Source organism: Bos indicus, chromosome 25, assembly GCF_029378745.1.
Source record: "Bos indicus isolate NIAB-ARS_2022 breed Sahiwal x Tharparkar chromosome 25, NIAB-ARS_B.indTharparkar_mat_pri_1.0, whole genome shotgun sequence".
Classification (NCBI taxonomy): Eukaryota; Metazoa; Chordata; class Mammalia; order Artiodactyla; family Bovidae; genus Bos; species Bos indicus.
In genome coordinates this window covers 21,875,733-21,898,472 of record NC_091784.1, presented here as the reverse complement: position 1 = coordinate 21,898,472, position 22,740 = coordinate 21,875,733, and the positions used below count along the sequence as shown (strand labels likewise).

At 44.2% G+C, this 22,740-nt stretch overlaps 1 protein-coding gene across 1 annotated transcript in view; it reads left to right on the top strand.

Annotated features, from left to right (window-relative positions):
- Window positions 1-15,971: 15,971 nt before the first annotated feature.
- USP31 (ubiquitin specific peptidase 31) overlaps window positions 15,972-22,740 on the top strand; it is an 83,405-nt gene continuing 76,636 nt past the window's right edge. Inside the window, exon 1 of the mRNA XM_070779795.1 lies at window positions 15,972-16,748. Within this exon, the coding sequence (XP_070635896.1) occupies window positions 16,122-16,748 (627 nt within the window). The 5' untranslated portion in view covers window positions 15,972-16,121. The remainder of the gene's footprint in view (window positions 16,749-22,740) is intronic.

The window sequence follows — 22,740 nt, the reverse complement described above, 5'->3', positions numbered from 1 at the left end:
ACTTCTTTACCACTAGCGCCATGGTATTTCTCAGTTCTGCTAATAGCTTTACCTGATTTACAGCTATTGAAACATCCTCACATCTCTCTGCTGGGTTATCTGTTAGTAACTTGACAGCACCACCTCTCTTTTATGGTTTCCTCTGCACCACAGGGAAGAAACCTAGAATTACATTTCCAAGAATCACTTTCATAATGTTTGCTCACGAGAGGTACCAACAAAGAATTCAGAAGATAAAAGAGAAATTGCTATTCTCTGTCAACATTTATGGGCAGACGGGTGAGCTGACAGTAGACATGAAGTTCTCAGTATCTTCCTGGTAGGGACAATAAATCACTCCTCTTAATATTATGGGTAGCTGAGCAGACTGCAGGTCCTCCCAGAGCTACTGAGCAGGGCTGGGAAGAGGGTGAAGTGGGCAAGGCAGGATTGTGTAAATGCAGGACCAGATGTTTTCTGTTAAAATGTTTTTGATGAAAAAAAATTAAAAAAAAATTCTGTTGTGAAATTTTGACATTTTACTCATGATAGATTTTTTTTTCTTGCATTGTTTGGCTTTTAAAAAAAATATGGTAAAAAAACACTCTTCATTTTGCTAAATGAGTTGTGATGGTTAATTTTAAGTGTCAAGTTGACTGGGCTAAGAGCTGCCCAGGTAGCTGGTAAAACATGATTTCTGGGTGTGCCCGTAAGGATTAGCATTTAAATCAGTAGACTGAGTAAAGATCCACCTTACCAGGGCAGTTGGGCATCACCCACTCCATCAAGGACCTGATTGGAACAAAAAGGTGGAGGAAGGGTAACCTGGATATTTTTTTGCTTGAGCCAGGCTATTTAACGTCTCCTGCCCTTGGACATCAGCACCCTGGTTCTTGGGCCTTCAGATTTAGACTGGGAGTTAAACCATTGGCCCCTGAGATTCTCCAGCATTTGGACTCAAACTGAATCATGCCACCAACTTTCCTGGTTCTCTGGCTCACAGACAGCAGATTGCAGGACTTTTCAGCCTCCGCAACCATGTGAGGCAAATCCGACAATAAATCTTCTTATACACACATATCTATTCCGTTGGTTCTGTTTCTCTGGCGACCCCCTAATACATGAGTGTTTTGGTACCCTCTTAAAGCTGGTGTCCAAGGTGACTGTCTCACTTGTTCCACCCTATGCCCGGCCCTGCCTTTGGGATGCACAGAGCTGTCAGATTGTTCCAGAGATTCACTCACTTTTGTGCCAAGGGGTGAGGTTGATGACAATGGCTTGCCTGTCCTGTGTTCCCCAGCCTTACATTGGTGGGGCAACTGCTACATTTCCACTTCCCAATCAAAACACTCAGAGTGGCTTCTGTTCTTCTGATGGAACTTTGATTTACACAGTCTATCACTGACCGTATGCTCTTGTTTTTTTTTTTTTCTAGTTAAAGTATAATTGCATTGCAATGTTGTGTTAGTTTATGCTATACACCAAAGTGAATAAGCTATATGTTTACATATCTTAACCTCTCTTTTGTAGGTTTATATCTTTTTTATTTTCTTTATTCCCTTTCTCTCCCCTCATCTCCCTCCACACACACACACAGACACACACACACACACATCCTACTTATTGGTTATGATTCTCTAGTATCCTGAGTAATACAAAGCATTACTTGATATCAACATGACTTATCTGAGTGGTGTTAACCTTCATCACTTGGTTTAGGAGGTGTCTGCCGGGTCTCTCCATCACAAATTTACTATTTTCCCTTTCCCACATTTTGTTCTTTGGAAGCAAGTCATTAAGTCTAGCCCACACTCAAGAAGTACATGTGCTTAAAAAGAAAACCTCATATCATTGCAGCAAGTAGAAAATTAGTGTTGCCACAAACAGAAAGTGAATGTAAAAACAAATGGAGGAAAACAAAATGATGCAATTGAAATCTATCTAGACAGGTGTTCAGTTATCCAATCATAACAAATCACCCCACAACTTAATGGATTAAAACCACATAACAATTTATTTTGCTTGTGAATCTGTAGTCTGGGCAGGGCTTGGCAGGTAAGACTTGTCTTTGTTCCATGTGTCTCAATGGGTGGAAGGACAGAAGGGTGGGGGACCCTTTTCTGAGTGCTCACTTATGTGGCTGGCAAATTGGTGCTGGCTGCCAGCTGGAGTTCAGCCAAGGCCCAGGGCTCAGGGTCTCAGGCATGACCACTTTCCATGTGACCCTGCCAGTGTGGCTTGGGCTTCCTCACAGCATGGTGGCTGGGTTCCCAGGGTGAGCATTCTGAGAGAGAGAGAGAGACAAGAGGAAGGTATATAGCTTTTATGATATGGCCTCAGAGTCACATAGTTTCACTTCTGCTGAACTCTCTTAGTCAAGGCTGTCACAAAAGTCATCAGGTTTCAAAAGGGAGGGGACGTAGATTCTACCCTTGATGGGGAATAGCGAGGTTCTCAAAGAGCGTGTGGAATAAGAACCACAAACTACCCGAACTGTGCTGCCTGCTGAAGGCTCTGAACTTGTTTCAAAAGGGAGAGAAAGAAAGAGATTAGCAAGTGGTGGAGGGGTTTACAAAATGTACTAGTACCATGGGGAGACTTTTCCTTTCAAAAGGAAATGAGTAACAGGAACATACTTTCTTATCATGTATTTCTGAGTCGGTAGAGCTACCTTGAACTTGCATTTCCTTGACACATGAAGACTTTTCATGCCTTTGTGTCATTACACATGTGACCATGACCTTTTTTAATTAATAAAGATGTGCTTGAGCCTAGTTACAATGATTTGAAATTCCCTGTCGAAAACTGTAATTATGTTTGTTGTTGTTGTTCAGTCGCTGAGTCGAGTCAGACTCTGCAACCCCATGGACTGCAGCACGCCAGGCTTCCCTGTCTCTCACTATCTCCTGGAGTTTGCTCAAACTCATGTCCATTGAGTTGATGATGCCATGCAATCAACTCATCCTCTGTTACCGCCTTCTCCTCCTGCCCTCAATCTTTCCCAGCATCATGGTCTTTTCTAATGAGTTGACTCTTCACCTAGGTGACCAAAGCTGGAGCTTCAGCTTCAGCATCAGTGCTTGCAATGAATATTCAGGGTTGATTTCCTTTAGGATTGACTGGTTTGATCTCCTTGCAGTCCAAGGGACTCTCTAGCGTCTTCTGCAGCACCACAATTCAAAAGCATCAATTCTTTGGTGCTCAGCCTTCTTCATCATCTAGTTCTCACATCTATACATGACTATTGGAAAAACCATCACTTTGACTCTACAGACCTTTGTTGACAAAATGATGTCTCTGCTCTTTCATACACTATCTAGGTTTGTCACAGTTTTCCTTTCAAGGAGCAAGCATCTTTTGATTTCATGGCTGCAGTCACCATCTGCAGTGATTTTGGAGCCCAAGAAAATAAAATCTGCCTCTGTTTTCATTTTTTCCCCCATTTATTTGCCATGAAGTGATGGGACTGGATGCCATGATATTAATTTTTTGAATGTTGACTTTTAAGCCAGCTTTTTAACTCTCCTCTTTCACCTTTATCAAGAGGCTCTTTCGTTCCTCCTTACTTTCTGCCATTAGAGTGATATCATCTGTATATCTGAGGTTATTGATATTTCTCCTGGCAATCTTGATTCCAGCTTGTGCTTCAACCAGCCTGGAATTTCACATAGCATACTCTGCATATAAGTTAAAGAAACAGAGTGATGATATACAGTCTTGACATACTCCTTTCCTAATTTTGAAGCAGTCCATTGTTCCATGTCTGGTTCTAACTGTTGCTTCCTGACCTGCATGCACATTTATCAGGATGCAGGTAAGGTGGTCTGATGTTCCCATCTCTTTAAGATTTTTCCACAGTTTGTTGTGATCCACACAGTCAAAGACTTTAGCATAGTCAATGAAGCAGATGTTTTTCTGGAATTTCCTTGCTTTTTCTATGATCCAGCTGCTGCTGCTGCTAAGTCACTTCAGTCATGTCTGACTCTGTGCGACCCCATAGATGACAGCCCACCAGGCTCCACCATCCCTGGGATTTGCCAGGCAAGAACACTGGAGTGGGTTGCCATTTCCTTCTCCAATGTGTGACAGTGAAAAGTGAAAGGGAAGTCGCTCAGTCGTGTCCAACTCTTAGCGAGCCCATGGACTGCAGCCTACCAGGCTCCTTGGTCCATGGGATTTTTCCAAGCAAGAGTACTGGAGTGGGTTGCCATTGCCTTCTCTGATAATCCAGCAGATGTTGGCAATTTGATCTCTGGTTCCTCTGCCTTTTCTAAATCCAACTTGTACATTTGGAAGTTCTCAGCTCATGTACTGTTGAAGTCTAGGTTGAGGGATTTTTGAGCATTACCTAGCTAGCATGTCAAATGAACGTAATTGTATGGTAATTTGAATATTCTTTGGTATTGACCTTCTTAGGATTGAAATGAGAACTGACCTTTTCCAGTCTTGTGGCCATTGCTGAATTTTCCAGATTTGCTAACATATTGAGTACAGCACTTTAAGAGCATCATCTTTTAGGATTTTAAATAGCTCAGCTGGAATTCCATCACTTCCACTAGCTTTGTTCATAGCAATGCATCAATCTAATACTTCACTCTGTATGACAATCTTTACATCTATCTGTGTCTCTGCAAATGGCATTATTTGTTTTTATGGCCGAGTAATATTCCATTATATATATACACTACGTATCACATATATACCACAGCTTCTTTATCCATTTCTATGCCAATAGACATTTAGGTTACTTCTATGTCCTGGCTATTGTAAGTACTGCTGCAATGAATAATCAGGATGAATGCATCCTTCAAATTATTGATTTCCCCAGATCTATGTCTAGGAATGGGATTGCTGGGTCATATGATAGCTCTATTTTTAGTTTTTTAAGGAATCTGCTTACTGTTCTCCATAGTGGCTGTACCAATTTACCTTCTCAACAACAGTAGGAATCCTTTTCACCACACCCTCCTCAGCATTTTCTCTGTGACCTGTTTGGCTTCCCGACTTCATTCACTATATTCTGAATTCCTAAAGCATAGGAGCCAGGTGTTGCTTGTAATGGTAAGTTTTTGGCTACTTTTATCTCTGCTTGTAACACCCCATCTTCACACTGTATTTCCTATCTGTCCAATTCCTATTCATCCTTAAAAACCCAGGTTTGCGGAACTTCCCTGGCAGTCCAGTGGTTATGGCTCCATGCTTCCAATGCAGGGGGTGCAAGTTGAATCCCTCATTGGGTAACTAAGCCCCCACATGCTGTGGGTCTGACAAAAACAACAACAACAACAACGAACAACCCAGATTGCCTAACACTTTCTGTGTGCTCTGTTTTACTTTCTCCTCCCAATTGAATTATTAACTTCCTCTCTGCTGTCACAGGTATGTCCATGACGATGTCCAGGTGTTATCGTATAATTTATTGGATGGTATGTCAGTCTTTAAAGGCAGGGAATAAGTCAAATTATCTTTGCTTTAAGCCAGTTCCCCAGAACCAGACCAGAGATGAGAACTCACGTCTAAGTTTTTGAGGAAGGGCTCTTACAAGAAACTCATAAGGTATGAGGGATCAGGTCATGGAAAAGGAAGACATGGAGCAAAGATGGGATTTGGAGCATGGTCTCAGAAAGGGTGGGTTTCCTTGGTGGCTCAGTAGTAAAGAATCCACCTACCAATGCAGGAGACTCAGGTTGGATCCCTGAGTTGGGAAGATCTCCTGGAGGAGGAAATGACAACCCACTCCTGTATTGTTGCCTGGGAAAGCCAAATGGACAAAGGAGCCTTGTGTGCTATGGTCCATGGGGTCGCAAAAATGTCGGACTTAGTGACTTAAAAAAACCAACCTGGAACGGGCACTTTCATCCTAACCCTGCAGGTAACTTTGGATGTAAGTTATGTCTCAGAATTCATGATGATGAAGGCAGAAAAGCTGGCTTCCATACTGCTGCACTCAACAGTCACTGGCTAAGGGCCATCCTGGCTCCAGGCACGTCCTCTCTCTATGCATGCAGATGGGGCAGGGACGGTAACCCGAAGGCAGAGGTCAGAAGAGAGTCCCAGGTGCAGCCATTCAGGGCAGAGCACACAGGTGGGGGGACTGGCACACAGAAAGGGCCAAAGCATCCCGTGCATCTGGGTGGGGCACTAATAGTGCCTGCCACAACCCTGGAGCTTAGCGACTGTCTGGGCAAAGAAGGACTGGGGCAGTGGAGGCCATTGCCACACACCAGTGATAAGAGAGTCACAAATGGAGGTTCCATGGTTCTGAGCCAAAAAAAAAAAAAAAAAAAAGACTCTTAAGATAATCTTTGTAAGACTATGCTAGGAAATTGGAAAACAAGTGTGATTTTCTAGCAAAATAAAATGACTAAAATTAATTATTCAAGAGAAGAAAATTTAGACAGACCAATATTTTTTTGAAGTATAGTTGATTTACAATGCTGTGTTAATTACTGCTGTACAGCAAACTCATTCAATTATATGGATATATACATTCTTTTCAAAATATTCCTTTTCAAATGGTTTATTATAGATATTGAATATATTCCTTTGTGCTTTACAGTAAGATCTTGTTGTTTATCCATTCTATATATAAAAGCTTACATCTGCTAATTCCAATATCTCACTCCATCCTTCCCCAACCCCCTCACCCTTAGCAACCATCAGTCTGTAACTCAATGTCTGTGATTCTGTTTCTGTTTAATAGATGGGTTTATTTGTATTATATTTTAGATTCCACTTGTAAGTGATATCATACGGTATTTGTCTTTCTCTTTCTTACTTCCCTTAGTATGATAATATCTGGCTGTCTCCATGTTGCTGCAAATGCATTATTTTGCTCTTTTTTAGTGGGTGAGTATATATGCATTACATCTTCTTTATCCATTCATCTACACAGAGCAATATTAATGGATGGAAACTAAAAACTATTTCAAAGAACTCTCCACCCTACTAGATCCAGAGAGTAAATGGGAGAATTCTTAAAACCTTTGAAAACAAACACATCATTTAAATTGTTTCAGAGCCTAAGGAAAGTAAAGCTGCTTCGTGGTTGTTTTTTTTTTTTTTTTTAAGCTGGTAAAGGTGAAACCTGACCAGGATAGTCCACACACACACATACACAGACTGCAGGCTGGCTTTCTTACAAAAATAGATTTAAAATTCTATGTAAAATAGTAGCAAGTAGATAAAGCAAGATATTTAATGCTGTCAGCAAGACATACCATGAGTAGGTTACAGTGGACATCTGTCACTTTTGCTGCCTAGATTTGAGTAGTCCTCCTTTTGGAGGAAATCTCAAGATGAACAGAAGGCAGCTCTTTATCCCACTATGGAAGCTGTAGGAAGATACGGTCCTCTTCCTAATTTCCAGGAGCTAGTAATCAGACGTAGGATTTAACCCAGCCAAATGGATACTTTCACTTCAGGCTTAGAATTTTCAAGATATGATAGCAAAAGTTCAAGACAATCAGAAATTATTCAGGATTGTTTGTATCTGGTATAGCAGAACCAGGACTTCCCAGGTGGCTCAGAGAGTAAAGAATCCACCTGCCAATTCAGGAGACGCATCCGATCCCATAACTTCATGGGAAATAGATGGGGAAACAGTGGAAACAGTGTCAGACTTTATTTTTCTGGGCTCCAAAATCAGTGCAGATGGTGACTGCAGCCGTGAAATTAAAAGACGCTTGCTCCTTGGAAGGAAAGTTATGACCAACCTAGATAGCATATTGAAAAGCAGAGACATTACTTTGCCAACAAAGGTTCGTCTAGTCAAGGCTATGGTTTTTCCTGTGGTCATGTATGGATGTGAGAGTTGGACTGTGAAGAAGGCTGAGTGCTGAAGAATCGATGCTTCTGAACTGTGGTGTTGGAGAAGACTCTTGAGAGTCCCTTGGAGATCCAACCAATCCATTCTGAAGGAGATCAGCCCTGGGATTTCCTTTTTTTTTTTTTTTTACATTTTATTTTATTTTTAAACTTTACATAATTGTATTAGTTTTGCCAAATATCAAAATGAATCCGCCACAGGTATACACGTGTTCCCCATCCTGAACCCTCCTCCCTCCTCCCTCCCCATACCATCCCTCTGGGTCATGCCAGTGCACTAGCCCCAAGCATCCAATATCGTGCATGGAACCTGGACTGGCAACTCATTTCATACATGATATTTTACACGTTTCAATGCCATTCTCCCAAATCTTCCCACCCTCTCCCTCTCCCACAGAGTCCATAAGACTGTTGAATACATCAGTGTCTCTTTTGCTGTCTCGTACACAGGGTTACTGTTACCATCTTTCTAAATTCCATATATATGCGTTAGTATACTGTATTGGTGTTTTTCTTTCTGGCTTACTTCACTCTGTATAATAGGCTCCAGTTTCATCCACCTCATTAGAACTGATTCAAATGTATTCTTTTTAATGGCTGAGTAAGACTCCATTGTGTATATGTACCACAGCTTTCTTACCCATTCATCTGCTGATGGACATCTAGGTTGCTTTCATGTCCTGGCTATTATAAACAGTGCTGCGATGAACATTGGGGTACACGTGTCTCTTTCCCTTCTGGTTTCCTCAGTGTGTATGCCCAGCAGTGGGATTGCTGGATCATAAGGCAGTTCTATTTCCAGTTTTTTAAGGAATCTCCACACTGTTCTCCATAGTGGCTGTACTAGTTTGCATTCCCACCAACAGTGTAAGAGGGTTCCCTTTTCTCCACACCCTCTCCAGCATTTATTATTTGTAGACTTTTGGATCGCAGCCATTCTGACTGGTGTGAAATGGTACCTCATAGTGGTTTTGATTTGCATTTCTCTGATAATGAGTGATGTTGAGCATCTTTTCATGTGTTTGTTAGCCATCTGTATGTCTTCTTTGGAGAAATGTCTATTTAGTTCTTTGGCCCATTTTTTGATTGGGTCATTTATTTTTCTGGAATTGAGCTGTAGGAGTTGCTTGTATATTTTTGAGATTAGTTGTTTGTCAGTTGCTTCATTTGCTATTATTTTCTCCCATTCTGAAGGCTGTCTTTTCACCTTGCTAATAGTTTCCTTTGTTGTGCAGAAGCTTTTAAGATTAATTAGGTCCCATTTGTTTATTTTTGCTTTTATTTCCAATATTCTGGGAGGTGGGTCATAGAGGATCCTGCTGTGATATATGTCGGAGAGTGTTTTGCCTACATTCTCCTCTAGGAGTTTTATAGTTTCTGGTCTTACATTTAGATCTTTAATCCATTTTGAGTTTATTTTTGTGTATGGTGTTAGAAAGTGTTCTAGTTTCCTTCTTTTACAAGTGGTTGACCAGATTTCCCAGCACCACTTGTTAAAGAGATTGTCTTTAATCCATTGTATATTCTTGCCTCCTTTGTCAAAGATAAGGGGTCCATATGTGCGTGGATTTATCTCTGGGCTTTCTATTTTATTCCATTGATCTATATTTCTGTCTTTGTGCCAGTACCATACTGTCTTAATAACTGTGGCTTTCTAGTAGAGCCTGAAGTCAGGTAGGTTGATTCCTCCAGTTCCATTCTTCTTTCTCAAGATCGCTTTGGTTATTCGAGGTTTTTTGTATTTCCATACAAATTGTGAAATTATTTGTTCTAGCTCTGTGAAGAATACTGTTGGTAGCTTGATAGGGATTGCATTGAATCTATAAATTGCTTTGGGTAGTATACTCATTTTCACCAGCCCTGGGATTTCTTTGGAAGGAATGATGCTAAAGCTGAAACTCCAGTACTTTGGCCACCTCATGCGAAGAGTTGACTCATTGGAAAAGACTCTGATGCTGGGAGGGATTGGGGGCAAGAGGAGAAGGGGACGACAGAGGATGAGATGGCTGGATGGCATCACTGACTCGATGGACGTGAGTCTGAGTGAACTCTGGGAGTTGGTGATGGACAGGGAGGCCTGGCGTGCTGCAGTTCATGGGGTCGCAAAGAGTTGGACATGACTGAGCGACTGATATGATCTGATCTTTCCCAGCTGAGCCACCAGGAAAGCCCAAGAATACTGGAGTGGGTAGCCTATCCCTTCTCCAGCAGATCTTCCTGACCCAGGAATTGAACCAGGGTCTCCTGCATTGCAGGCAGATTCTTTACCAACTGAGCTACCAGGGAAGCCCCTCTTTTTTAAGTTAGCTGAAAGTAGTTTGTATTGTTTGCTACTAAGAACTTTTGATGGGTATACAGGTCAAAGGTAAAAACAGCATATGCTCATTTCTGTGGATGCCCAGAGGCATTTGGTAAGCTTCAAGACCCATTTCTGATAATAACTTTTTCTGAAGTAGAAATAAATGGATACCACTTTAATGCAATAAATAATATATATCTCAAACCAAAAGCAAGCATCATGCTTAATGGTGAAGCATAATGTCAGGAACAATGCAGGCTTTCCCACTCTCATTGCTATTACTTAACAGAGTTCTAGAAGGGCAATTAGACAAGAGAAAGGAAAAGATGAGGTACAAATATTTTAAAGGAAGAGGCCAGGTTATTATTTCATGCACTGATATGAATTCCTGAAAAGCCCAAGAGAATCAGTTGAAAATTATCAGAAACAACTAAAGTACATCAAGATGGATGGTTACAAAAATAATTTTTCCCTAGAGATGAAAAGCAGAAAATATAATGGCACAAAAATATCCTATTCATAATAGCAACAAACAGGTACAAACTTCTTAATGTTATGCAAACCTATGGAAGGAAACTAGTACTCTGAGAGCCCTTGTCTAACTTCTAAAAGATATATTTTATTCTCAGGAAAGATGATAAATATTATGATAATGTCAATTTCCCTCTAAATTAACCTATATAAATTAACCCCCCAAATAATTACATTCATTTGAGAGAATAAGTGAACAAACAATAAAATACTAGGAGATATTACCCTACCAAATATTTCAATACATTCTGTATCTATATTATCATGGAATATAAAGACACCTCAACAAGAAGAGAATTTTAAAAATTTAAATGCACTGGGTCTCCGTCATGGTATGTGAGATTTTTTTTTTAGTTGCAGCAGGCAAATGCTTAGTGAGGCATGTGAGATCTAGTTCCCTGACTGGGAATTGAACCTGCACTGGGAGCATGGAGGCTTAGCCACTGGACCACTAAGGATGTCCTGAGAAGAGAATTTTTTTAAAACCCTACATGTATATGGAGTTTGACATGTGATAAAAAGTGATATTTCAAAGATCATAAAAAAAAAATGGTACTTGGACAACTGGCTAGCCATGTGGGTGGGAGAAAAGGCAAGATCCTTACCTCATTTCTTATACAAAAATAAATTCCAGATGGAGCCAACATTACAACTAAGAAAAAGGAAAAAAATAGAAACCGTAAAGTACTAAATGAAAACACAGATGAGTAATCTTTTGATTTTAGTGTTCCTAAGCATGTAAAAAACTTAGACATCTTTAGAGCAATAACTGATCAATCTAACTTAGATAAGGTAATTTAAACTCACTATTTGATATAAAAACACTGCAAAGATGGTAAAAGATAAATAACCAAACGAAATTGCATAGACTAAGGAATAACTCATATACAAAGGGCTTTCACTAATGACTATTTATTAAAACACCAAAGAAAAATAGGCAAAAAATGCATCCAGGTAAATCACAGCAGCAAAAATACAAATTGCTGATAAAAAGGCACAACTACTCATTTTTTGGTTGCAAACAATGGAAGCTGATAATGGTTAGTTTCAGCAAGGAAGAAATTTATAGGAAGCCTATCAGCTTAGCTTACAGAATCAACAGAACTGGAGAAACAGGCTTGGGCAGAAATGCAGGGAGGCAGATTCCAGTAAGAACTTGCCACTAGAGCAGTCAGCTGGACACTCACCGCCACCATTCCAGGCACTGCCACCACCAGATCTTTTGTAGACTATAGAGCCGCTGCTGCTGCTGCTGCTAAGTCGCTTCAGTCGTGTCCAACTCTGCGATCCCATAGACAGCAGCCCACCAGGCTCCCCCGTCCCTGGGATTCTCCAGGCAAGAACACTGGAGTGGGTTGCCATTTCCCTCTCCAATGCGTGAAAGTGAAAAGTGAAAGTGAAGTCGCTCAGTCGTGTCTGATTCTTAGTGACCCCATGGGGTGCAGCCTACCAGGCTCCTCTATCCATGGGATTTTCCAGGCAAGAGTACTGGAGTGGGGTGTCACTGCCTTCTCCAAAGGAGGTGCTATGGTTCCCTGATTTCTTCAAAGCACGTGACAGCCATGGGATTCCAAGTGGTCGGACAAGCAAGGAGAACCAAAAGGAGGGCCCAGGCAAAGTGTCGCATTTTGCCCAAGAATGCAGTATAAAGAAGGGGGGCAGGTGGTACACTTCCTCTGGTCTTTGACTACTCTCCGTTTTATACATTGAAAAAAAGAACTCGTTAGTACTCACAGTCTGCTAGGCATGCATGGCAGTAAAGGAAGAAATGATGTTCCGGAAAGCAACTCTCAGGACAGTCACGTGGACAAAGTTCATTGGTGGAGAAGGCCAATGGTTGTTTGCAGCAATCCAGTCTGGACCAATTCCGGAGCTGTCTTGGGTATGAATTCTCCAGCTCTATTTAAAGTAGCTCAGTGTCTCAGTTCGGGTTCCCCTTAGATTAGAGCCTGAGACAAAGACCTGGGTGCAAATAGTCTGTTTGGGAGCTGATTCCGGAAGCAGGACTGTGAGATTAGGAAGAGTGAGACGGGGAAGTAAACAAATCCAGAAAAGGGAGCCTCACGGAACCAGCTAATATGGAGGACAATTGGGCTCAATCTTGCTGGAGACTCTGAAGAACTCTGTTGGATGCACCCCACAGCTGCCCATTCAGAGGATGGGAGGCGGGGGTGTTTTCCCACCAGCAGGTAGTTCCCACTGGTTGAAGGTTGCCCCTGCTCAGGGGAAGAAGGCTTATTAATTCAACTCCACCTTGCGAGTTCCCTGGCTTTAGGGAGACCTCTCAAGCAGACAAACAAAGGAACAGCAGGTGTCTGAAGTGTGGTGGTTGGGGTGTGTGTGTGTGTGTGTGTGTGTGTGTATGTGTGTGTGTGTGTGCTGTCACATGGCAATGACTTACACAGTTTATAGCTGTGGCTGAAATTAGAGCTGGGCTCAGGGCATAAGATGTGAGGGATGAAAAGCTGTTGCTATGCTCAGTTTCATTCTAAAGCAGTTTATTCATTCAACCAAACATTTATTAGAACCATGGTCAGTGCTGGGTATCTATGGTCAATAAAACAGAGCTAGTCCCTGCCTTAAAAGCTGACAGTCTTTTGCAAATTTTGAGCAAGTGTGATTTGTGCTATGCACGTGAGTTCAAAATGGAGATGTGCTTTAAAATAAAAAACCAAAGCAGCAGCATAGGGAAGTAACCTAACTTCCAAGTTAGATTGACATCTACAGAGACCAAAACACCAAGACCACTCCCATATACTAGAAACAAGCAAGCAAGCAAACAAACCTTCAACATACTGGCCCAATATTGTGATACATGTTGTCAAACTGCTTGAAATTCCACCACAAGCTACTTCCCCCCTCATTTTTGGTCCCTCCCTGGTTTGAGGGCTATTGTGTTCACACTTTAGTATGAAGGATCAGACTGCTTTCTTCCTGATGTCCAGATGAGCTCAAGATGCAGTGGGAATGGAGGTGATTTGGGGACTAGGGGGACTAGTGCGAAGAACCCACTGAGTGTCACCATAAGAGTCCTGCTTAATACTCGTGGGAGGTCAGAGGCAAAAGCCATTTACTCCAAAACATGGTGTAAAGTGGGATTTAGGTTTTACGAAGGGACAGGCTCTCCTTTTCCTGATTTCTCCCTTCTGCAGTAATCAGGACTCGGGCGAAGAGTTAGCAAAGAGGAGAATCTACAGAGGTCATAAACCAGTGTACTGGGCATCACAAAGATGTACTTTTTTTTTTGCATTGTTTTTTTCCTTTATATATATATATTTTTTAAAGTAAAAAAACAATCTACATAGAAAATGGACAAGACACATGGAAACATTTCACCCAGGATGGCAAATAGGCACCTGAAAAGATATTCAGCAGTACCAGGTAGGAGGACAATGAGATACACACCTATTACAACAGTTAAAAGGAAAAACAGTGACGGTCCCAAATACAGGCAAGAATGTGGAGAAACTTGTTCTCACATATTGCTGGTGGGCAGGTAAAAGGGTACAGTCACTCTGGAAAAAAAGCTAAACATACACTTATTATGTGATCCAGCAAATGCATTCCTGGATATTATCCCAGAGAAATGAAAACAAGTGTTCACACAAAAACCTGTGTATGATTATTCATAGCACTATTATTCAGTTCAGTCACTCAGTCGTGTCTGACTCTTTGGGACCGCAAGAACTGCAGCACGCCAGGCTTCCCTGTCTATCACTGACTCCTGGAGCTTGCTCAAACCCACCTCCATCAAGTCAGTGATGTCATCCAACCATCTCATCCTCTGTCGTCCCCGTCGCCTCCTGCCTTCAATCTTTCCCAGCATCAGGGTCTTTTCCAGTGAGTCAGTTCTTTGCATCAGGTGGCCAAAGGATTGGAGTTCAGCATCAGTCCTTCCAATGAATGCTTAGGACTGATTTCCTTTAGGATTGACAGGTTTGATTTCCTTGCTGTCCAAGGGACTCTCAAGTGTCTTCTCCAACACCACAGTTCTAAAGCATCAATTCCTTGGTGCTCAGCTTTCTTTATAGTCCAACTCTCACATCCATACATGACTACTAGAAAAATCATAGCTTTGACTAGATGGTCCTTTGTTGGCAAAGTAATGACTCTGCTTTTTTTTTTTTTTAATTTTAAAAGTAGACTTTTCACCTTCCTTTAAAGAATCATATGATCTGAGCCCTCATTTCTGCATGGAAACAACTGGCTGGAGGTGAGTGGCAGTCACCCCTTTAGAAGGATGTTGATTTGCAATTTGCCAGTTTCCCCACCGTTTCTTATATTCTCTCCAACACTGAGTTAAGTCACTTAACGTAGTAATGGTCAATATGATGATTGAAACGCCAAAATTCTTTACTCACTCATATGCCCTTCTGATATTTGTGTCTGTGACCTTTTGTTTAGAGGTCAAGTCTAGGGGCTTTGGAACATACTTGGGTTTGAAATGGGTTAAGACTCTACCAAACTCAAAGGGGACAACAGAGGATGAGATGGTTGGATGGCAACACCATCCAACCAATGGACATGAATTTGAGCAACTTCGGGAGATAATGAAGGACAGGGAAGTCTGGTCCCTTTTGCAGTCCATGGGGTCACATAGAGTCAGGCACGACTTACTGACTGAACAACAACAACAATCTCAAAGCAACTGAATGGAAGATTGAAGGAGATACTGCACTGCTTAGCACAATGCTTGTAACAGCAGCTACTCTCAGCACCCACTAATAAGAGAGCAAGCAGAAACCGTGTTAGCTTCACACGTCGTACTCCCAGTGTCTAGCACGGTGCCTGGCATATAGAGCTCAACGGGGTCTGGGAAGAAAGGTAAGTGGCGCCGTAAGACATGCCTGCCGAAAGGTGTTAGGCTCTGCGATGGCGTTCGAGGGGCATGCAGACGGTCGGGGTCCCTCGGGAGCCGGGCGGGGCTGGCTTGCCCAGGATCCGTCAGGACCATGTCCATCAGCTCTTTCAGGATCTAGTTAAGAAGCGGCATTCTCATCCATCCACTTTCCCAAGGCCTTCACCATCACAGCAGCCAAGACCGAGACCCGCCCCGAGGGTCCACCACGCTGCGCGAGCCGAGCGCTCCCCGGCGGCGCCTGGACCTTGCCCACACTAGACATGGCCTCTCTCGGGCTTCATGCAGAAGGACCGCGCCCGGAGCCGCCAGTCATTGCATTTGACTGAGGAGGCAGCTCCGTTCCCTCAGTCAACATGGCGGCCGCAGCGGCTTCAGCGCAGGGCGGGCAGCGCTGGAGGCGGGTCACGTGAGCGACCCAGCTGGGCGGATCTCGCGCGCACCCGCCCGCCCCGCCGGCCGCGGCTGGCTAGCTGGCTCGCTGGCTTGCTCGGCGGCGCTCTGAGGTGTGTGGGGCATCAAGTCCCCCGGCCCGGTGAGGCGCGGCGCGGCGGGATGCGGCGGCGGCCGTGGCGGGGCCGCGGGCCGGGCGGGCGGGCGCGGTGATGAGCGTCGGCGGCCACCGCCATGTCCAAGGTAACGGCGCCCGGGCCCGGGCCGCCGGCGGCGGCGGCGGCGGGCGGGAAGGAGAAGCGCTCCTTCAGCAAGCGGCTGTTCCGGAGCGGCCGCGCGGGCGGCAGCGGCGGCGCCGGGGGCCCCGGGCCGGCCGCGCCCTCCTCGCCCTCGTCGGCGCGCTCGGTGGGCAGCTTCATGAGCCGCGTCCTCAAGACGCTGTCCACGCTCTCGCACCTTAGCTCCGAGGGCGCCGCCCCGGACCGCGGTGGCCTCCGCAGCTGCTTCCCGCCCGGGCCGGCCGCCGCGCCCACGCCGCCGCCGCCGTGCCCGCCGCCTCCCGCCTCGCCCGCTCCGCCCGCCTGCGCCGCGGAGCCGGTGCCCGGGGTGGCGGGGCTCCGGAACCACGGCAACACGTGCTTCATGAACGCCACGCTGCAGTGTCTCAGCAACACGGAGCTCTTCGCCGAGTACCTGGCGCTCGGCCAGTACCGGGCGGGGCGGCCCGAGCCCTCGCCTGACCCCGAGCAGCCCGCGGGCCGCGGCGAGCAGGGCCAGGGCGAGGTCACCGAGCAGCTGGCGCACCTGGTGCGGGCCCTCTGGACCTTGGAGTACACCCCGCAGCACAGCCGCGACTTCAAGGTGAGCCCTTGGGCAGCCGCCCGCTCAGGGCTTCCTTCCCCGCTTCCGTCGCGGCCGAAGGACTGATGCTCTGGGTGCCTAAAGAAAGAGGAGTGGGCGCGAGTCCGGGCATATGGTGCGGATTGCAAGGAGAGCCGTTCACTCATTGATTCATCGCGCATTTAAGGGCTTGCTGCGTGCGGTGGGCCCAGGGGAAGGATGGAACAATGGGCAAGACCGTCCGGTTTCCTGGGAATTTATATTCTTGGGGATGGTAATGTTGAGCTTGGGTTCAGATAGATCCTTGTTTTGCCACTACAAGCGGTTGACCTCGGGCAGGTTTCTCAGCCTCTCTGGGCCACAGTTTTCTGCTCTGGTACTTACTTCATAGATGGTTGTGAGCGGCTTACAAGTTGGTATGTTGGGTTGTGAGCTGCTTACAAGTTGGTTTGTTGGGTTGAACCCTATGAAGTTACCCATTGTTGACCGTTCTGTCTTACAGATTGGCAGTTTTATAGGCTTCAACCTGGTACGTAAAGTGTTTCCATTGTGTGTAGTACTATGAGTGCTGCCATTATTATTTTTATTATTAAAAAGTTTTATTATTAATAAGTTAACGAGGTAATGTCAGATAGTGGTTTGAAGGAGGTACAAGCTGGCGATGTGACTCATGTGCTGGCGGGGTACATTACATGGGAAGGGGAAAGGATTAGGGCGACTTCTAGGAGGAAGTGACTTTCTGAGACTTGAGTAACCACAGGGAGAGCCCTCCTTGAGGAGCTCCGGGGAGAGCCGTTCCCAGGAGTAAGGAAAGTGCGGACGTCCTGAGATGGGAAAGAACTTGGTGCACTTGATCGAGAGGGTAGCTTTGGGATGGGCGCACTTTTTCTGTAAAGGGCTACATAGCAAGTGTTTTAGGCTCTGCTGGTCAAAATGCAAAATCAGGGATAGGAGGTAGTTACTTATATAACAACAGAAAACACATTTCTACTCTTTTTTTTTTTAACTGCCTAAAATAAAAAAACATGATAATTGAATACAGTATTTTGTGCTACAGCTCTACCAAGGAAAAGAATGGGACTTTTTTTTTTTTTTTCCGGAGAGGACAATGATTAGCTTAATTGGAGTTCAAAATTAATGTTCCCTGTCATCAAATTGATTGCAAATATTCATCTCTACAAACTATTCTTCGCTCGTGGGCTGTACAGAAATAGGCAGTGGGCTCGATGTGGCCCTTGGATCTTTTGGGTGTGTGAGAGCCGAGAGCAGAGTGAGTGGAGGGCTGGGGCCAGATGGTGTAGGATCATTTAGGCTGTAATAGGAAATGGATTCTTATTCTAAGCAAAAGGGAAAGATGATTTGGGATTGTTGGGATGATTTGGGATTCAGGTGAGAAACGGATGTAAATAGAAGGAAAGCACACAGTAAGAAAGTTAATTCTTTTTCTGTTCTCTTTCTTTTTTGATCATGCCAAAGAGAAAGTCTCAGCTTGGTGATAGCACGTCTTTAACAGTTCTTGCTCACTCCCCCATCCTTTTTTTTTTTTTAAATAACAGAACAAGCTTCCAGTTTAAAGACTTGAGTAGGCAACAGTAGCTAGAATTGAATATGTTTTCATTGGATTTGTTTTACATTTGTCTTCTATTTGTGGCAGATGGTACTGGCTTTCCGTTGGTGCTATGAAGTTTCTTTCTAAAATACATCTATTTAAGCAAATGATTTGATTAAAATATAAAAGGGTCAGCTATCTAAGGAATCAGCTCTTGGTTGAGGACCTACTTTCTTGCTTTGGAACAACACTCTCCTCCTCTTTTAATACATTTTACTTACATTTTATTTATGTTTCTCTACCCTGTTTTACTTAAAAAAAAGTGGTCGCTATTTGATCTTGGAAATTTGAATGGAAATACTTGACAGGGATAGGGACTGGAAAAAAAAGAGATTCATGTCAGAGATCTCAAAATAAGAAAATAGGAGGGAACGCCAGCCCACCAGCTACTATCAGTCTTTTTCTTTTTGCATGTGCCTGAAAGTAGCCACAGCAGTTGCCAACTTTGCAAGGTCATGGCCCAGTGTCTTAAATTTGGTTTTCTATTCCAAAATGTGAAAATCAACTTATACAGCGTTTTTGTATGTGAACATTTTCATTGCTTTTTAAGAGGTTGTGTTCACTTTTTTATCCATTAAGAAGCGATCACAGAAATGGGTCAATAATTCTGGAAAAGTATGCTTTGGCAAAGTTGAACAGATTCTTAGAGACCCTATTTTAAAAAAATGTAATCTTCTGAGCCCGTAGTAGATTTCACTTTGCATGCATTCATTCAGTGAGTTAGGAATGCGTTTAGCCTAGAAAGAGCGAACCCCAATGAGGGTTCCTTAAGCAGTGTGTGCTGTGCTTAGTTGCTCAGTTGTATCTGGCTCTTTGCTACCCCATGGACTACAGCCTGCCAGGCTTCCTTGTCTATCAGCACCTCCCGGAGCTTGCACAAACTCATGTGTCCATGGGGATTCTCCAGACAAGAATACTAGAGTGGGTTGCCATGCCCACGTCTAGGGTATCTTCCCAACCCAGGGATTGAACCCAGGTCTCCCGCATTACAGGCGAATTCTTGACCGTCTGAGTCACCAGGCAAGCCCAAGAATACTGGAGTGGTTAGCCTATCCCTTCTCCAGGGGATCTTCCCGACCTAGAAATCGAACCAGGGTCTCCTGCATTGCAGGCAGATTCTTAACCAATTGAGCTACCAGGGAAGCCCTTGCCTTACGCAATAAAGATGCTGAATTAGCTCACCTGTGAAAAGTCTAGAGCTAGGTGGTTCTCAGGTGGTGCAGTGACTTTATGGGCCCACTTAGAACCCAGACCGCTTCTGTGTTTCCATTCTGTTGTTCTTACTGGCTGTTTTTCCTTAATGTTTGTCACCTCAGGGCATTCTACCCAGGCAAGGCAGGAAGTCATTAGGGAAATAAAAGTTCCTCCAGAAGCCCCCTCCACAGGCTTCTGCTGACATCTCATTAACTATAATCATGTTGCTTGACTGCCCCTGGCTGCCATGGAGGCAGGAAGGTGGAATGTGATTTTCCTGGCTTAATAGAAGAGAGGAGTAAAGGAGGGGGTTTTCTCTTAGGCGGCCTACCAAAGTGCCTCACCTGCCTCATGCCAGGCACTCTCACTTGCGGAAGACTCTGCACCTGTGAAAAACAAAGACCGTGGAACAGGAAGCCAGTGGATGCTGACATACCAGTCACCACGCCCCCCTCACCTGTTGGTGGCAGACATCGCTATTTGAGGCCGATTCGTTTCTCTCGAACTCACATTCAGAATCCTGCTGAATTCTGGGTTCCAGGCAGCCACTACCAGTTGACAGAGGAGATAAAAAACAATTTACCATCTTGAGATAATTTGCCTTGCGAGCGCAAAAAAAAATGCTTAATATGTCTTTGAATGTATTTTTGTTGACTTACGATTTCAAGTTACTAACAATTTTGTTTGTAAGATTTTCAATTAGGAGTCTAACTACATTGATTTCAGCCTTAGGAGCTTGCCAGGAAAACAGATTTTTGGTTTTGGGTAAGCTGGATGGTTGTTAAGGTTGGATTTTCATTTTCCAGAATGAAAGAAGTTGAGTGGTCCAATCTTGGTAAGCTTTAAGAAACTTCTCTAGCAGCCACTTATATCTTTTTCTCTTTTTGCGCAGACATTTTTCTCCTGCTCTTACAGTAGTGGTTCTCAGCCAGGGCACTTCTGCCTCCCCTGTCCCCCCAGTCCTGGGGACATTTGGTGATGTCTGGAGACCCATACTTGGGTGTCACAGCTGGGGTGGGGCTGCTGCTGGCAACTAATGGGGTGATTCCAGGTTTGGGGCTGTCATACAACATGGGTTTCCCAGGTGGCTCAGTGGTAAAGAATCCACCTGCCAGTGCAGGAGACACGAGAGACACAGGTTCAATCCATGGGTCAGAAGGAGCCCCTGGAGTAGGAAGCAGCAACCACTCCAGTATTCTTGCTTGAAAAATTCTGTGGATAGAGGAGTCTGGCAGGCTACAGTCCTGGTGCTGCTGCTGCTAAGTCACGTCAGTCGTGTCCGACTCTGTGCGACCCCAGAGACGGCAGCCCATCAGGCTCCCCCGTCCCTGGGGTTCTCCAGGCAAGAACACTGGAGTGGGTTGCCATTTCCTTTTCCAATTCATGGAAGTGAAAAGTGAAAGTGAAGTCGCTCAGTCGTGTCCCACCCTCAGCGACCCCATGGACTTCAGCCTTCCAGGCTCCTCCATCCATGGGATTCTCCAGGCAAGAGTACTGGAGTGGGGTGCCATTGCCTTCTCCTGGGCTACAGTCCATGGGATGGCAAAAAGTTAGACATGAATGAGCACACACAAACACACACATCATACAACATGTAGGACAGTATCCCTCAAAAAGGATTATCCAGCCCCACATGTTAATAGTGCTGAGGTTAAGAAACTGTTGGAGAAGTATTTTGAATTTCCTTAGTGCAAGTTTTCCTTCCTTTCCCAGCCTTTAATGTTGTCTTGTTACTTTTTCTTCTCTGTTTGCTGCAGCTCTAGAGTAAAAGTTAGACTTTACTGGCAGGATCCTTGGATCACTGTCTTCTTAGTAAAACTGTGAGGGTAAGTAAATCATTTTGAAACTTGAGTGCTCAGTGTTCTAAGAGAAAATAAGTGTATTGTCCTAACTTTCGTAGGATGCTCACTTGGGTGTTCCAGGTTTGTACAGATGCTCTCTGATTTCTAGTACTCACTGCCCTTTTGCAGTAAGTGAAAGGCGGATGGTCATCTTTCAAGTAACAAAGATAGGTTTTATAGCAGCAGTTTTCAAATTGTGCTTCCAAAGAACAACTGGAACAGAGTGATCTACTGATAAAAGAACTATGGGGGACTCCTTCCAAATCTGCTGTAAAACAAAAAGTAATTGATGAATCGAATTTTCTCTCCTACATTTTTCCCCTTGAACTTTGGTGCCTGGTAGTGCTTATTTATTAGTGAGAGTTCTTGGGTTACAAAGGGAGTATATGTGTATAAATGGTTGCAAATGGAGTGTATGTGTATAAATGAGTAGTGGCAGACAAGCTAGCCATCAGGCTTCACTGGCTCAGATTCACAACTTACTTTGTCACAGACTTATACTAGGGAGCTCTGGTTTTATGTACAGACCTATGGTGAAAGTTTTCCTGGTTGTATGGAGTGGTTTAGTACCTTGACATCTCACAGTGGTTCCTAAGAAGTAATCTGACTTCAGGGTGTCCCTCAAATTGATTTAAAAAGTAGGAAACAAAATGAAATTGTGTTGATCACCTTCCGATTTATGTCAGTATTAAATAGAAAGACTTTCTCTTCCTGGCCTGTTTCCTTGTCTGTCAAACGCGGTCACCTCTGTTTATGAATTCCAAAGCTTTGAAGGAGAAAGGCACTGAGATTGTCATCAAATTGTAGACTTGGAAGAAGACTCGGGTGAGGTGTGAGTGATCCTCAGCCTTTCTGGGTGAGGAGACTGAGGCTCACCTGCTGGCTAGAGGCTGGGGGAGAGTTCTGACTGCGAGTTTGTCACCACCCGCCACCCCCCATGCCGGTCGGAGCTCTGGTTCTGTGTCTCTTTATCAGCACAGCCACTGAAACAACAGGTCTCAACGTAAAATGTACCAACAGGCTGGGTGGACGTGCTGAAACATGTAGCATTTTTTCCCTCTAAGCTTGCAGTGCCAAATCGTAGTGAAAATAAGGTCAGCTGCAGCTAGCTGTATGCATGTGCTCTTGCTCCTGAGGCTTCGGTACTTTTGGAAGTCTTCCTTAAAAAATTGTCCTCTCAGACCATTTAAATGCATATAACAGACACATCTTCTGGTGGATGGGCTCGCAGTCCCCACAGAGTCCTGCAGCTTACTTTCCTCTATGTCCCTATCCTGGACTTGAAATTATATCACAGATAGCATAGCTTTTATTGTTTTTTGTTAATAACATCCAGGTCCTTGTTATTCTTTTTAACAGTTGTATAGAT